Genomic DNA, 16,949 nt, shown 5'->3' with positions numbered 1-16,949 from the left:
CACATGTTTTGACAGAAGAAAGAGAGCAACCTGAGTTTCCAGTCTTGTCATGAAAGACTTTTGCAAATCACAGGGAATTTAAATCATTTCATATGTAAACTAAAACAATAGAATAATGAGCGTTCACCCAACCAGAAAACACTGAAAAGATGGTTGCTCTGGACGCAACAGATTCGTGAGTGACAGTCCTGCAACTAGTGACAGCTGTGAGGTCCAGTGAAAGGTTTATTAAACTATGTGTTTCTTTTTGAGATTGTTTTAAACACTAAAGACAACAAGGAATCTTTTGTGTGTTTTGATTTTAGAGCCAAATAAACTCCAGATCAACTGATTTTTAAAACTAGAAGTTAAAGAAATTACTCTTTTCCTGCATGACTATATAATATCAGTTTCTCAGTTACCGTTTTTATCGCCATCATTTCCTGCTGTTCTATTATACCAGTTTGACGTTACATGTTCAGCTTGAGTTCTACATGAAATGCAGTAGATGTGGCTTCAAAAGTCATTTTTTGTCTTCCCACAAACCAGATGACAACACTTCTGCAAAATATATTGACAGAGTGTTCTTATGAAAGACGGCTATTGGTAAAACTTTGGGTTCAGGATGTGAGAGAAGACGAATGTCTAAGACGATCCAGGAGCTGCAGCCTTGTTGCTCTGCTTCCCATTTTCCCGCTCAGCTACAAGCAGAGACAGAAAGAAAGAAAGTCTTCCTTAAGTCATGTTCTCGTCCTCTGAAATGAATCCTAAAGCTGCACCAGTCAAACTTGCCCTGCTTTCCTCTCTGTTTATTCTTATTATAAAGTAAACTCATGGTAATTTATGCGGCGTGACTCACCCATGCACACCCTCAGCAAATCCCTGTGCAGTTCAGGGTTTCTGCGATGTTCCAGGCTAACTGTCGGCTGTGTGCCGTGTTAAATTTTCTGTCCTGGCAACCCGACAGCAGCGGTGTTCTCAGCGACTTTAAAAGCTGTTGGGAAAAAATCTTATCTCTGTGTTCTTGTCATGGTAAATCAAGAGGAAGAACTACAACTTCTTTCTTACACTAGCTGCTTCTAAAATAAGACGGGTTGCTGCAGTGTGCAAATGGAGAGGCAACAGCATTTCTTGGAAATGTGTCTCTCTGCTTCTGATTAAAGGCTCAGAGGAGCACATGGTGTGGACTATCCTCAAACCTTTTCCTCCAGCTGGGCCTGCATGGAGGTCAACGAGGGCCCAAATGGTTTTCTTGTTTCTGTGAATGAACAGCCGTCATTTTACTTCAGTTCAGTATATATTTATATCTCACGTTCAAATTGCATCAATTGGAAACCAGATTGGTTTCAAACAATGCAACAGTGCTGTTATTCACAAAATAAAACAAAGTTGGCACAACTAATGGACTTTTAGTGCAACTTTGCATTAAGTGTGTCATTATTGATGAAGTGTCATTCGGTAAATTCATAAAGACTCATTCATGTTCATGACAGGTGTTGTGTCATGTTTATGTCAGCCTTATCCACACCCTATCAAATAAAGTGTTACCTGTTTTTTTTCTCATTTTTGTGGCATTTAACAAATAGAAAGAACCTTTTAATCTTTTTAGTTCTAACTGACCAAAAACAAAAGAAAGTTGCTCTGAATTAACTTTAGACAAAGATAAAAAGTTGCATGTCTTTATATTCAGTGTATGTAAACTTCTGGTTTCAACTATATAAAACAGAACTGAGAGTGAAAACCATGGGCCTCATTTCAGGCTCCAAAGGGAAGAAAATGATTCTATTGAACCCTTTATTTAAAATGTAACAGTGAACGCTGTCGTGCATTACTTTGCATTTAAGCCAGACAGACTCATAAATAATGCATACCTCTAATAAAAACAATAATTCTAACTACTCAAATATTTGCATTATCTACACAACTTAGTATGCTTAAAACAGACACAACTACATTTGATTTGATAGTGTTCATAAAGTCTGCACATTTAAACACTCAGAGTTTTATTCAAGCAGCTAAATGATTCCTTATAAGCTAGTCAGAGCAAAGTATTACTTTCTAGTGACTAGCTGCCAGTGCTGAGAGGAGCATGCTGACGCTGTGTCTTCAGCGGACCAGTGATCATTTGCTTTGTCTTGGCTGTTTAGCACCAGACTGTTGTCTGTACCAACCTAAAGGTGATCAATTTCTTTGCTGTGCGATGATTAATTCTTTTCTGCTAATCAATGCCATTACTGTAGTGTCATCTGCAAACTTAGCGATGAGGTGTCCTTATATCTGAATACAGAGTCATGTGTTAACAATGTAAATAGCAGAGAGCTGAGAACATGGTCCGATCAATATAGAAAACAATAAACTAGGGTCCATAACTATGCAGATGATACACAACTCTATTTTACAATATCATCAGGTGAATGTTAATCCAGTCAAACACTGAGCGGATATTTAGGACAAATCAATGTGTAGAGGTGCCACAACTTTATTCAGTTAGTGATGAACTCTGACCTGAACATTCAGAGTCACATAAAGACAATTACAAAGTCGGCCTTCTATCACCTGAAGAACATCTGCAGGATTAAAGGACTAATGTCTCAGAAACAATCTAGAGAAACTCATCCAGGCGTTTATCTTTAGTCGCATTGATTATTGCTGCCTAACAAATCAATCCTCCAGATAAAGAACGCTGCTGCTGGAGCTCTGACTAAAACCAGGAAGATAGAGCACATCACCCAGTTCTACAGTCCTTCAGTGAGTGAATACTTTAAAATACTGTTAGTTTATAAGTCACTGAATGACTTAGCACCACAATACATTAAAAATCTGTTGTTGTATCAACCTTCCAGACCTCTCAGGTCTTCTGGTTCTTGTTCTGGATGCAGAGCAGAACCAGAGGATGGACATGGAGAAGCAGCATTCAGATTCTATTCTCCACACATCTGGAACTGTCAGGCGTAATGCAGGCAAAGGAGTGGAAAACTGAAAAGCTGCTGAAACACTGAGTACTTTTATATTGAGGCTAAAGACCGATTAGTTTAGCGCTGATTTTGACTAGTAATATTTGGAACATAAATTAATTCTAGTCTGGATTGCATGTTTTTATTGTACGGGTCTGTATATTAGAGGAATTTAAAATACAGACCCATTCAATAATTTTGATTAAAAGTTAATTTGCCACTAACCGCTAATAAAAATATGACATTTGAAATTAGAATGATATATCAGACCCATGAAATTAAACACTATTTTTAAAAACAGAAATGTGAGCTTTATATAACATATGTTTAATACCTGGTTAAATGTTATTTTAAAAAGGAACTTTAAATCTGACAAGACTCAATATTCTACATTATTGAATGTTTGACCTACTTTTTCAAATTATTTTCATAAATGCAGGATGATTCACTGGGACTTAAAGCTTCTGCAGCTGAAAAAAAGCGAGGTTAATTAAAGTTAGATTAAAGTGGTCGGTTCATCAGTTCTTTTGTTCATTAAACGGCTGCTGTGACCCTGACATTCAGTAAAGGGCATTCAGAGCTCGCCCTCCTGTTGTATTGATCAGTGTGTTTAAATACTCCAGAAACACTTAAAGTCCCAGAGAGACTGTGAGCTTTTATCTCACTACTACACAGCTCTCCGAGACTCCTTCTCATATAAAAGGATAAAAGAGAATGGGTGAAGGGTGTCAATGTGCCAAACTCCTTCTGAGGATGAAGTCGGCAGACTGCTAAAGATCTCTGTTCCCTTTTCCGCAGGCAGGCGGCAAAAACAGATGAAGGAGGCTGAATAAATGATGTCATCCTCTCACATCTTTGTTTCTCTGGTTTGTTCCTCCAAGGTACTAAAACTCAGGGATTCTGATTTGTGATCTATAATTCACCAGGCTGGTTGCTGTCAGATGTGAAGAAAAAGGTGAAACTAGTTTCCTCGTCACAACTCTGAGTTCACGACATGTTCTGCTGCAAATGAAAGAATCGGCTTCATTTTTGCGTCATTAGTTTCCTGATTGTTACCATGATGTATCTGAACTGTAATGTACCAAATCGGCTGAATGTCTCTGAATAGAACATACTGAAATGAAATATTCATATTTATATAAATATTTTATTTGTTCCCTTGCAGAATTCTTTTTTTTTGTGACTGTCAGGGATTTACACAAACCAGCCAGAGAGACTCTAAATGATTTCAAAATTGATTCTTAATTCATCACAAAACAGTCAAAAATGTACCCAAAAATGACGAATTGGACCCAGAACAGAGGTCAACATCAGAGACTTCAACACAGACTGACCTAACAAATAAAACATAAGGGAAACTTAAACGGTGGCTGATCAGACCACTGCTGCTCATATTACTAATAAACATACAAATACTGGTCAAAACAATACTAATAAGTAATGTTCAAATTACATACTGTTGGAACAGAGCTGCCAAAAACAGGAAAAAAAATCTAAACAAATAACCAACGGACGACACAACAGTGGTGGGCCTCATCAGAGACGACAACGACCTGGACTACAGAGAGGAGGTGGAGCAGCTGGTGGACTGGTGCAGAGACAAAAGCCTGATCCTGAACGTTGACAAGACGAAGGAGATGATCGTCGACTTCAGGAAGAACCGGCCCAGCCACGCTCCACTGCTCATCAACAGCTCTGCTGTGGAGGTGGTCAGCAGCACCAAATTCCTGGGGGTGCACATCACAAATGACCTCACCTGGACTGGGAACACCACGTCTCTGGTCAAGAGGGCACAGAAACACTTGTATTTCCTGCGGAGGATGAGAAGAGCACACCTGCCCCCGCCCATCCTCAAGACGTTCTACAGAAGCACCATAGAGAGCATTCTGACCAGCTGCCTCTCTGTGTGGTGTGGAGGCTGCAGCGCCTCCGACTGGAAGAACGTGAGGAGAGTGGTGCGGACAGCAGAGAGGATCATCGGGGCCCCCCTTCCCTCCATTCAGGACATTTCATCCCAGCGCTGCGTGTCCCGAGGCCGAAACATCGTCAGTGACCACTCACACCCCCACCATGAACTGTTCTCCCTGCTGCCCTCTGGAAGAGGTTCCGCAGCATCCGGTGCAGGTCCACCAGGTTCCGAAACAGCTTTTTCCCACTTGCCATCAGACTGCTGAACTCTTAACTGGACTGCACTCAAAAACTGGTCTCCACTTCATACCTTGCACATGTACAGAGCTAAATAACTTATTTTATATTTAGATTTATATTCATATTTTATACTGTATTTTATTTTATTCTGGAGTAACCTCACAACATTGGAAGCTCAAAACACTGTCCTGAGCCGTATGCAACGAAATTTCGTTCTGTATACACCTTGTGCATGCAAAATGACAATACAGTCAGTCTAAGTCTAAGACTCTCTAAGTCTAGTTTTCACCCTAAGCAATACCTGCTCATTCTGCTGTTCAGGTGTGTTGTGGAGGAATCTTAACTCACCACATTGCAAAATTGATTTAATCCAGCAACTGCGGTGGAAAGATGAAGTTGTCCAAGCACTGTTAAGGTGAAAGCACTCAGGCTGATTTAGTGGATATTGTACGAGAGAAAAGACTGCATCAAAGAACTCTGACCCAGTCAGTACATTGTATTTTATACACAAGAACAAAAGAAGTCCAAAGATATTTACATGAAAGTCTGTGAGAGCCATCTTCTCAGTAGACTGCTGTGAGAACTGACTTTTACACCAGCACTGGCAGATGACCTCCTGAGTGCCATGCAGATAAACCCACACAAAGTTCAGCAGCATAATAAAGCAAAGACATAACATAATAAAAGTTTACAAAGGTTAGAAACTGAAGTTTAACAGTCAAAACTGTACCAAGAAATTACAGTCAAACTGAGGGATTTTCAATCATAAAGACTTTTTTAGATGGAGTTGTTTCATGTTGCTCTTTACATACCACATTCAAGTAATGGCATGATTCTACAGCTCTATAAACTAAAGCAGTAAAGCATGACTATGTACATGTGGTAAACAGCTAATACTTGTATAGTACTTGATAAAGACCAGAGGACCCTAAAGCGCATTGTGCTACAGTCAGTCATCCCCTCATTCACACACACACTCACACACTGATGTTGGGAAGCTACTGGATAGTAGCTCTCCTGTGCCAGTCTGTAAGAAGCAAGGCCGCAATGAACCGACAAGGAGAAATTATGTTTTTAGTTATAGGGTTAGGACTAAGGAGTGAATTGAGTTTTGGTTAGGGTTAGGCTGCAGAAATGAATGGAAGTCAATGAAAAGTCCCTGCAATGATAGAGAAACGTGTGTGTATGTGTGGGTGCATGATTGTTTATCCTGTGTGTCTGTTCTAGACTGGTGCCACCCACCTCTCTCCCAATGACCAATGGGCACAGGGATCGAACTCTGCAACCCTGTACAAACAACGGGATATAGACAATGGATGGACGGACAGAATGATGTCTGGTGTCTCACAAGTGTAGAACTTCTGTCCTGACTACAGGCTGCAGGATCCAACAGTCATGGAGTGGAGTTTGAGAGAATGACCAAGTTAAGACATCTACATCCAAAGTAATCTCATTGGAACAGTAACATTTTTGAATCCTGAACTGAGGTGCAAAAACCATCGCCAAGAAATGAATGGTGTTACTAACAAACAGGAGGTGCACAGCAGAGGGAGCAGCTGTCAAAACATCTTCCAGGGTGAGATGGAAATAACTGCAGCCAAATCCTCAGGGAGGATGTGGAATAGATGCAGCAGGAATAATTTTTATAATGGTGATTACTGTATTGCTGCTGCTGTGAAGGCAACATACTGACTGCAATTCAGCTCATCAATGATGCTGTTAGACTGCCACCTACTGGCCTTCAGACTTACACTCCCTTTAAGGTCAGCTTCAAATTAGGTCAGATGGGGAGTTCTTCTGTGACATGATCTGTGGAGCAGATTTGGTAGGTTGGTCACCTATGGGAAGATTCCCACAGTTAAATGTTGTCTCCATTTATATAATAATAGTAATCTGTTCTGTATTATTTTTAGATTGAATGACATCTTGCCTTTTGAGATGTCTTCTCACAGGCCTCTAGAGTGCCATCTATTTAGTTACAAATATGACCAGATTTCTCAATAGTGCACCTAAAAAAAATGTCTGGTCACACTGGTGCAAGAACAAAAACAACAAACCTCCTAAACACAGACATGAAGTCACAACGTGCCACATGAAATCAGGTCCACACTACTGGACTCAAGGAATTTTAACTGATGCCTTATTGTAGTCATACAACATATTCATGTTGAACACATTTAAGGCGATGAAACTGATGCTGCCTGTAACTCACCAGCTGGCCAATTAGGAAGGTCACCACAGGATTGGACTGATTTCTCCTTCTGTGCAGTCCCTACTAATAATGATTTCATCCACTATGCATAGCAGCAACAGAAACTCTTCATGTTCTAATTTAGACCAAGCTTGAAGGAAAACTTAACCAATTCCTGTTAGGCACTGTACTAGCCTTGTTTATGCAGGTACTAAAACCGTGCTACTGCCACCTTCTGGATGAAATTATGTTTAAACAAAATAATGCTTATACAATACAGTATAACATTTGTACAGTGTAACTGTAAAGTGATGATATCAAAAACTGTATTTTCCTCCTTAGCACCAATAACATTCTGTAGATAACAGCAAAGTCGAGTCTGTCACATCCAGTGATGTCAGTGGAAAAAAACCCCCAATAAACTGATGAGATCAAATACTCCCTCCATGACAAAATGTAAGACCTGTGATTAGCATATTGAAGACCAATTTACTTTAAAAGACATTTTAAGGCCTTAATTTTATATACATTGAATTTAAGACTTTCTTTTAAGGATGTGTGGACGTTCTGGTGAAGCATCAGGAAAGCGGCACGTCTCTGCCTGACACCCGTTCCCATTAGCAACACCTCTGTGTGTAGGCAGCTTTCAATCATAACTATGAAGTACTTTTATGAGGAATAATTTTACGTCATATCTATAAGGGAATGATGTTCAATCAAGTGTGGAAAAACTACGACGGCAACTACAGGATCTGAAAAGAGAGGAAAAAAATGGCGAGACATAGAAGCAGCTGCCATTAACTTATTTATTATACTGAATTTACGAAAAGTAAAAGTAAACAATATTGTACATGTTTAGTCTGTAACCAGATGGTTGGTGGTTTTTGAAAAAGTACTCCACTGTACACAAGGCTGATGACATTACAACCTCTTTAAATTCCCACCTTTTGATTTGTTTTTAAAAACACCCAAAAGCAGACGACGTGGACGCTCCGGCACAGACACACCGGAGTAAGGCGGACATGATGGTGGACGACCCCTTCACTGCCATGTAGGTTCAGGAAAATGGTAGGAGCTGTGGTTTTACACGGACATACTGAGGGCTGGAGGAGGGGAATATCAGCCAATCGTTGGGGCTTCTGCAGCTTGATTAGCAAATTCAAAATCCAAACATTTTCTTATTGTCACATGAGATGGATGGAAGGTTAAATCCAACATTTACATGAAACATCAATGCTTCCAGCTAATGACTCCATCTTGACTAAGTCCTGGGGTTGATTTTAGAAGTATAGGTGCATGCACAAGTTCACAAAAGCACTGATATCCAGCTTTAGATCTTTCCCAAATAATTACCTGACTGAATATGATGACGTCGGAATAAACTTTGTGCTTATCTAGCCACAAAAATCAGCAGAAAACAGAACAGCCCTGAATGTGACACTCAGGCTGAAAACACCTTTTCAATCGGGTTATAAAAAAAAACCAACAAGCAATAAATAAATCAAGGCATTTCCCACAAGTTTTTAATCCGTCAGCTCGGATAAGAAGAACCTTTCCATAAACAGAAACATGTCATAATGACAGAAACAATTCATTTGGACTGCAGTTCTGATCTATAATACAGTGGTGATCTTTAACTGACTACAACTGTATATATATATATAAAATGATAAAGCGCTGCTGCAGTATTTCAGATGTTTGCTGTGTAAAAGCTAACTGTCAGAGAGAAAAAGTCTAAACAGACAAAAAGAAAAAATCAATCTAACCTTCGGTCTGGAATGGAAACTTCAACAGTAAATAATATTTAGGTTGATTTAGATTTGAAATCTTACACCTCACAGGGCTGCAGAGGCAAGAGAGCACCCCAATACTTCAATGGAAACTCAGCAACAGGAGTCCACAGTGTTGACCCCTCCGCCCTCTGAGGTGTCCTTTGAGGGTCCCTGACGGCCCTCCGGGTGTGACTGTTTGGTAAGTGTGGAGGGTGCTGCCACCGCCACCCAACAGCAGGAGCAACCCTGGGGTCAACATGGGGCCCCCAGCATACACAAAAGCCTTGGTTCTGGGGACCCGCAGTGGTTCAGATCTGGGGCGGGGTTCAGAAAGGACGATGGACAAATTGCTGCAGGATGTCAGGGGATGTTCAGCTGCAGGGTGACTGGGGGGCAGAGGGGGAGTGTGGGCAGGGAGGGGTTCTGAGGGCAGTTCTGATGGGAAGGGGCTGGCGTTCGCGTGGCGCCGATCCAAATCTAGAAGGTCTTCCTGTGGATGGCACGCGCTCTGTCTTCTTCATATTCCCGCTTGGACACCCACATCTTCTTAAAGGTGTCCAACGACGCCAAGATGGAGCCGCTGCCGGAGAAGAGAGAGGGGGGAGCAGAGTCAGCAAACACAAACATCCACCATCTTTACCAGGGTCTGACTTAAAATACAAACACAAATTGTTCCAAAAAGTAATTATTTCTGATACAGAATGAAGCTAAATGGTAAAACAGTGTGAAAAAAGTCCATCCTATCAGCTTGTGACTAAAGAAAATAGCAGCCATTGAAATAGCATTTAGTAGAATAGAATAGAAATAGCCATTATTGTCCCACAGAGGGAATCAGTGCAACTACTTTAAGAGAAGCAGGAGTTTGGGTTTTAGTATGATCTGGATTTCACAAATGGTTCTTTAAACATCTGCAATCATGTTTGTGAAGCAGTTCCAGGGTCCTACAATTTACGCAAAACACGGACAGCATTGTTGAATTCAATAAACAAAATTGAATCCACAATAAAATGCAGAATTGTCGTTTTGGTTTATGCTCCTGAACCCGCTGTTACCTGGTGAGGAGCGGCTCTGCTTCCACACAGACAGAATAAACCAGCCAGCGTGGAAAAAAAATCTGAAATATCGATGACTTCCCAAAAACATAAATAACTCAAAGCCTAGTGCAAGGTTCAGGGTCAGGGTTCAGGGTCAGTGAATTTTATGAAACAGGAGAAAACTTTCTGTATGTTTTGTCAGCACACAGTTGACAGGAGGGGCAAAGATACAACAACTCAGAAACAGATGAAGGTAACTAGCTGCAGCCAGTCACCTGGTAACAGCAAAGTTCTATTGAACCACAGCTGGTTGCTTCATTTGTGAAACAGAGCAGAAGTAAATGTTGACTTCACCATCACTACCCACGTTTTAGGTTAATAGACATGGTTAAAATGGAAAAAAATTTAATTCACAAAAATTGAAAATTAAAAAGTGAAATTCTGGGAGAAAAAACTCCAACAGAATTTGGACTTTAATAACATGGATTTCATACGGCCCAAGATTAATGGGCAGATTCATTTCTGCCCATTAATCTGGGAAAGGTTAGAGGATGTGATAAAGTCAGAGGTCTTACCCGATCCATGTGGAGTACAGCCGTTCCTGGGGAGCGGAGATCTACAAGGCAGAAGAAGAAAATACAATCAGAAGGTAATAAAACAGAAATAAAATTCACATTTCCAGTGGAAATGTGAATTTTAGTTAAGTTAAGTGGCCTGGTATGGATAATGAAGAACAACATAATCTCCCTGTTGCCTCTCACAAATCCTTCTTTGATTCAAAAGGACATTCTGAGGTTTTCGTTCCTGCTCTGAAGTCAGATGTTTTCTACGTCTACACTGAAAGATCTCATTCTCTCCCAGGGAGGAAACAGCCTGTATAGTGCTGGGAGTCATTCAGTTACACCATTATGTAACCTTGTAATATACATCAATAACAACGGTCTGAAGCAGAGTTGGGTAGTAACTAGTTACATTTACTCAATGCATGACCCATTTAGAGGCAGCTTGGTGTTTCAGCAATCCTAAAGAGAATGAAGGAGCTCATTCACAAAGCAGGAGGCGGACCAACCTTGATCTTCACGTCTTTTGGTGCAAGTTTTTTGACCTCAGTTAGTAGCCTCTCTCCAAACCCTGAGAAGAACCACAGTGCCAGTAAATCAAACAACAGTCCAGAAGTTTGAAGAAACTCAGTCTCACAATGTCTTTGTTCAAAAGCCAGTAGGAGGTCTGTGAATTTTATCATATATTTATGATATATTGTGCAGCTTTAATGTACATGTGCGTCCATGTTTGTTTACTCAGTCATAATGACAGCATCACTAACCTTTGATCAGTGTTGACCCGCCGCATAGTACGATGGTGGAAAAGAGCGTGCGCCGCAGGTCCATGTCAGACTTCTGGATGGCGTAGGCCAGGACCTCGTGGATTCCTGAGCTCTCGTCTCCGATCAGGTCGGGTCTGAACAGCAGCTCTGGGGCACGGAATCTGGCCGGTCCGATCTGACAACGGGATAGCTGATTTCAGAACCGCCCTTTCGACATCCCTCAGAACTATCACAGACTCTGCTGGACTTACATTTAAAGTGCTTCCATCAGGAAGGACATACTGAGCCTTCTCCGTTTCTAAAGTCTCATCCTTCTGAGGGTTCAGGGACAGGTAGCAGGCTCTCTGAGAGCAGGAGAAACAAAAGATTAGACGCTTTTTCAGCCCGGGGGAGAAGTGTTTGTGTAACGGCCGTCCCCACCTCTTTAATGGTGCGCACCACCTCGAACTCAGCCGATGTGTTGAAGTTGTAGCCTTCCTTGCGCAGCAGCAGACGGAGGTATCGGGAGACGTCTCTGCCGGCGATGTCCACACGCATGATGGAGTGTGGGATGGCGAAGCCCTCGTAGATGGGCACCACGTGGGTCACACCATCACCAGAGTCCAGCACCACCCCAGTGGTGCGGCCGGTGGCATATCTACAGTGTTAAACACGGGTACAATGTGAATCTGTCCCCACAGACTGCAGCTGGTTAGACTGCCCTCTACATGCAGGGCTGAGTATGGCAGGTACATGTTACATTAAATTAAAGGACAGGGAACCTTGGACCTCACAGTCTGAGGATATAAAACCATTAACAGTAAAGATGCTATTTTTCAGTCACTTTTATGCTAACGTAAATTCATTCTGTCATCTTTTTCACTCAGAATATGAACCAGCCTTCAAAAATAAAGATAAAAAAGATTGGATATGACATTCTGGTTGCAAACAGACAAGTATTAGTATCAGTGCCCCAGCCGACTGTACATGGCTAGAATGATAAATCAGCATCCACTGTACATCAGCTGTATAGATGGGAACTTTAAAATTCAAAACACAAAGTTGTCAGGAAGGATTATCACGACGGAGCATTACGACCAGGCTAAGAAAAAAAAACATTTAATTACAAGACAAAAAAATCATACAAGAAAGAAATAATACAAGAACAGTTGTACAATAAAATGCCATGATATGAGAATAAAGTTATAATAATAGTGATAATAATACCAGAATAAAGTCCTATGAAAAAAAATCATGCCGTTATGTTAATAAATTAATAAAAATATGAGAAAAAAATCAATCGAAATGATACAAGAACAAAAGTCATAATACTGCACAAAAATTATTATGATACAAGAATAAAGTAATATTACCAGAATAAAGTTGTAATATTGGTAAAATGACGTAGTAATTTTATGAACCCTGCCACACAAGAAAGAAAAAAAAAACTAAAATGAGAACTGTTGAGCATCTTGTGAACTTAAACTTCACTAGCAGGACTCTGAAGAGACTCTGGAAACGACTGAGTCCATTTAGAAGGAAGAATCACAAACCATTTGAGTCAGTCACATCAGATCTGGATAACCAAAGACCTGCTACCATTAAAGACACTATTTTCCAGTAATTTTACAACGTTCTTCTGGTAATATCGTGTTTTATTCTACTAATATTTATAATTCTATTCTGGTCATTTAAAATAAATAATCTCTCATTCTGGCCCTAATACTCCATTGTAGATTACTGAACTGTAAGACATGAAACAAAACGGACTGGAGACGCAGCAGTTCTTACAAGCTCAACACGGCCTGCATGGAGATGAAGAGCGCAGGAACGTTGAAGGTCTCAAAGAAGATCTCTGCAGCCTTCTCTCTGTTCTTACTGGGGTTAAGAGGAGCCTCAGTCAGCAGCACAGGATGCTGGCAAACAATCCAAACACAACAGGATCAGCTGCTGCTCAGGAAGCACTCTGTGTGAAAACACACACACCCCAGAGTGAAGCTCACCTCCTCTGAGAAGGTCTGCAGCTGCTCCTTGGAGTAAACGTACTGCCAGATCCTCTCCATGTCGTTCCAGTCGTTCACTATCCCATGCTCCATCGGGTAGCGCACCGACAGCAAGCCCCTGTGCTCCTGATGCAACGAGAGGGACACACACACAGGTGGCGGGATGAACCAAACAGTCTTCACTTTTGCAAAGTTGACTCTTTTAATGCATTTTTAATGGAAGTTTTAGTACAACTTTGCATTAAAAGTGTTATTATTTACCAAACACAGCAACGTTGGCCTCTTTAATGGACTTTTAATGCAACTTTACATTAAACGTGTCAAATTTGCCAAATGACACTTTATGACAACAGTCAAACATTCATGAAGACTCCTTCATGTTCATGACAGGTGTTGTGTCAGTCTTCAGCTCACCCCCTCAAATAAAGTGTTCCCAAAAAGAGCTCTCCAAAAAAAGGAGGAAAAACGACACGAGAAACAACGAAAGAAAGAAAGGCAGAAAGAAGGAAAGAAATGAAGAATGAAAGAAGAAAAAAGAAAGAAACAAAGAACAAATGAAAGAAAGAAAGAAGGAAAAAGATAGAGAGAGAAAGATGAAAAGAAAGAAAAAGCAGATGGGTGGATAGATGATGTTTAAACAAAGAAAGATAGAGCAAAAGAAAGGAAGGCAGAAAGTCAGCAAGAAAGAAAGAAAAAGATGAAAAGACAGAAAGAGCAGAAAGATGGATAGACGATGTTCAGACAGTGGATAGAGAACACAGTCTGGAAACACTAAATCTCTCCACAATCCAGATTTCTTTTTCTCTGCTGGTTCCCGTTGTTCCTGTCCTGTGTGCCGTACCTCTGCCTTGGGTCCGATGAACAGATCTCCCTCCAAGGCTCCAGCCATCACGCGCACATGCTTGGGACGTCCCACACTGAATACACACAGTAATGCTATTAAAAACACAGCGCATGCCAAGCAGACACAAAAAGGCCTGAGAGCACATTACATTACAAAATACGTTGGAGGTGCGATTCTACATCCACATGCCCAAATCTGTCAGCTGAACATACAACACCGTGTTCAAGCTCAACTCTGGAAACTAAATCTGTGAGGAGATCCACAGGAGGACACTTACTAGTTAGGGAAGCAGTATTTGGGGATCTGGTCACCAGCAAAACCAGCCTTTATGACCCCCGACCCCTAAAGAGAAGGAAAGGGATATTTCACCACGGTTCTGCACTCCTCTACGCTTCAGAAAGAGAGAGATCATGAGACTCAGCCACCAACAGTCACACACTCAGCCTGAAGAAACACTGAGCTTTACAGGAAACACTTTGTCCTTTACTGACTGCTTCAGTTGGACTTGTTTGTGATTTGAGATAAACCAACTATGAATGATCATCTTCTTATGTCTCTAAACTAAAATATCAAACATGCAATTTGTTAGGAGTACAACGATTCTGCATCAAACTGATTCAAATTGAAATTGTAGTTACCTTTTTCAGGAATTGAACTACAACAAAGTGTGTAAAACAAAAGACAGTGACTATTAAATAAGTTCTACAAAAAAGACAGCTGGTTACTGAAAAAATAAAAGTACAAGCTATTTATAAATAAAATGGCTGGTAAATTAACAACTGCTGTGAAAAGAAAATCATTTTGACAATTAAATTCTATTACTGATCAAGGAGGTTGAACTGGGCTTATGAAGTAAATCATCTCAACAGCCTCAAAGTGTCAGCATTGTTGTCTGAGTCCAGCTCTGTACAGGTAACTCTGCTAGGATTCAGAAATCCTATCAGGAGCATCCAGTCAGATGACAGTACAGAATCAGGTCTTAATTAGCCTAAAATACCAGCGTGTCCTGAGGATGTCCCTGTTCCTGGCAGGCACTGCAGCAGCGTCCTGCCACACTATTAGAAACGTTCTAGTCTTCACAGATGTAAGAGTAAAAAGACTGGATAATAAATTGTTTTTTTATGGATAATATTTTCTATGAAACCTTTAAAATCCTAATTTTAAAGGTTTCATAGAAAGTATTGAGTATTTTAAAGTATTGAAAATCTAATTTCCAAAACTATTAAATGAAAACACCTAAGGGTTTGATGAAATGTCTCATTTTTCATTCCCAAATTCTGACTATTGTTGGTCTAATATGTGTACACAGGGTGTTTCCTAAAACACTGTTAGCTTTTAGCTGCCGTTGGAACCTCTGGATAACTGAGTTCCTCATTAAGTTATTCTTATGTTCCTGTATCTTGCAGAGCTGAATGAAGCCTTTTACAATGAATAACGCGATAATAGTACACACCGCTACAGCTAACCGGTTAGCAGCTTTAGCTCCCGTCGCTGCTACATGAAGCTCCAGTTATTCTTAACTGAAGCTTCTACTGGTAGCATTCCAGTAGGAACATTGGGAAGTTGTGTGTGGAACTGGTGCTCAGAGAGAAACGTCCGCCCGTGGATTTTCCCCTGTATATTCGCAGCTGTAACACAAAGGTAATCTAGGCTAACGGCCATTACCAAGCGGCCTTGGTTTGGGTGTGGATGAATGACATCATCATACTTACATTATCAATAACCACCGGCTGGTTAGCTAAAATGTCATAGGACTCCATGACGGACAGGGTTTTTCAGACACGTTCCTAGCGATCCACGAGTGTCACCGTCTTCGTTTAGTGTTGTAAGCATGTAAAAAAAATAACGCCCTGTCACTGTGTAGTCCGCCGCCGCTGCTTCTGCCTGCTGCCTCCCCACAACAACAAACGCAACACCACAGCGTCCGCGTGACTGACCGTGAAGACAGCCAATCAGGTTGGGGAAAGCTTTTGACTGACAGCATATGCGGCCAATAATGATGCTGATTTCGACGGCTGTCCATCAGCGGGAGCAGTGGCTTTTATGAACCAGTGGAATCTAGTGTTGTAGTACTGCTACTGTTGCCTGTCCGTAGATAACAGTAACAGTATTTGTATTATATTTGTATGTTTTTTTTGTTGTTTAAATAGTTTTTTGTAAAATGCATGGTAATATTCCATGCGTATGTTTAAAAAGCGTAATAACATAACTGTACAGTCGAAGAGTCTTTTTAGGTATTGATTGTGTTCATTCTAGGTGAAAATGTGCTCGTGGATAGGAGAGTGAATGAGGAAAGTTAGTGAACAAGGATCTTTTTGACATCTGATATGTTCCAATTTAATCCAAATTTTTATTTTATTCACAAAAGGAAATCAAATGTTGTTGTAACTCATATTGTCGAATCTTCTTGAATTGTTGCAGATGCTAATGGGTCTGTGTAACAGCGGTCCTGAATAAGCCTCTGACTGAAGATATTCTGTGATTGTGTGTCAGTAAGATGATCCTCTGGGTTGTCTATAATGTTCTTGATTTTATGAAGAATAAAATCAAGAACCAGACTTTTTTTTATCAGGTTGTTCAGCCTGATTAAGTTATTGGCTCAAATTGTGCTGATGAAAAGATTACACATCAGACTTACAGAAGGTCTGCAGCCTTTTGCTGCAGACACTGAAGGACATAAGTTTTTAAATGCAAGAAGCAAAGTTTTGTGAAGTGAAGTTG

The 16,949-nt window shown here is 40.6% G+C and overlaps 1 protein-coding gene across 1 annotated transcript; it reads right to left on the bottom strand.

The window, feature by feature from the left end:
- Nucleotides 1-8,064: 8,064 nt before the first annotated feature.
- Nucleotides 8,065-16,138, bottom strand: LOC102228756 (beta-centractin). Its single transcript, XM_005812586.2, has 11 exons — nucleotides 15,941-16,138; nucleotides 14,506-14,570; nucleotides 14,226-14,301; nucleotides 13,385-13,510; nucleotides 13,173-13,297; nucleotides 11,823-12,039; nucleotides 11,654-11,746; nucleotides 11,403-11,577; nucleotides 11,148-11,209; nucleotides 10,654-10,694; nucleotides 8,065-9,624 (listed from the first exon to the last, which is right to left on the bottom strand). Exons 1-11 carry the CDS (start codon nucleotides 15,986-15,988, stop codon nucleotides 9,522-9,524), a joined length of 1,131 nt encoding a protein of 376 aa, XP_005812643.1. The 5' UTR covers nucleotides 15,989-16,138; the 3' UTR covers nucleotides 8,065-9,521.
- Between the last annotated feature and the right edge of the window lie 811 nt (nucleotides 16,139-16,949).

This window comes from Xiphophorus maculatus, chromosome 8 (assembly GCF_002775205.1).
Source record: "Xiphophorus maculatus strain JP 163 A chromosome 8, X_maculatus-5.0-male, whole genome shotgun sequence".
NCBI classification, from domain to species: Eukaryota; Metazoa; Chordata; class Actinopteri; order Cyprinodontiformes; family Poeciliidae; genus Xiphophorus; species Xiphophorus maculatus.
Note: the sequence above shows the minus strand (reverse complement) of the source record. Positions and strands in the feature narration are given on the sequence as shown.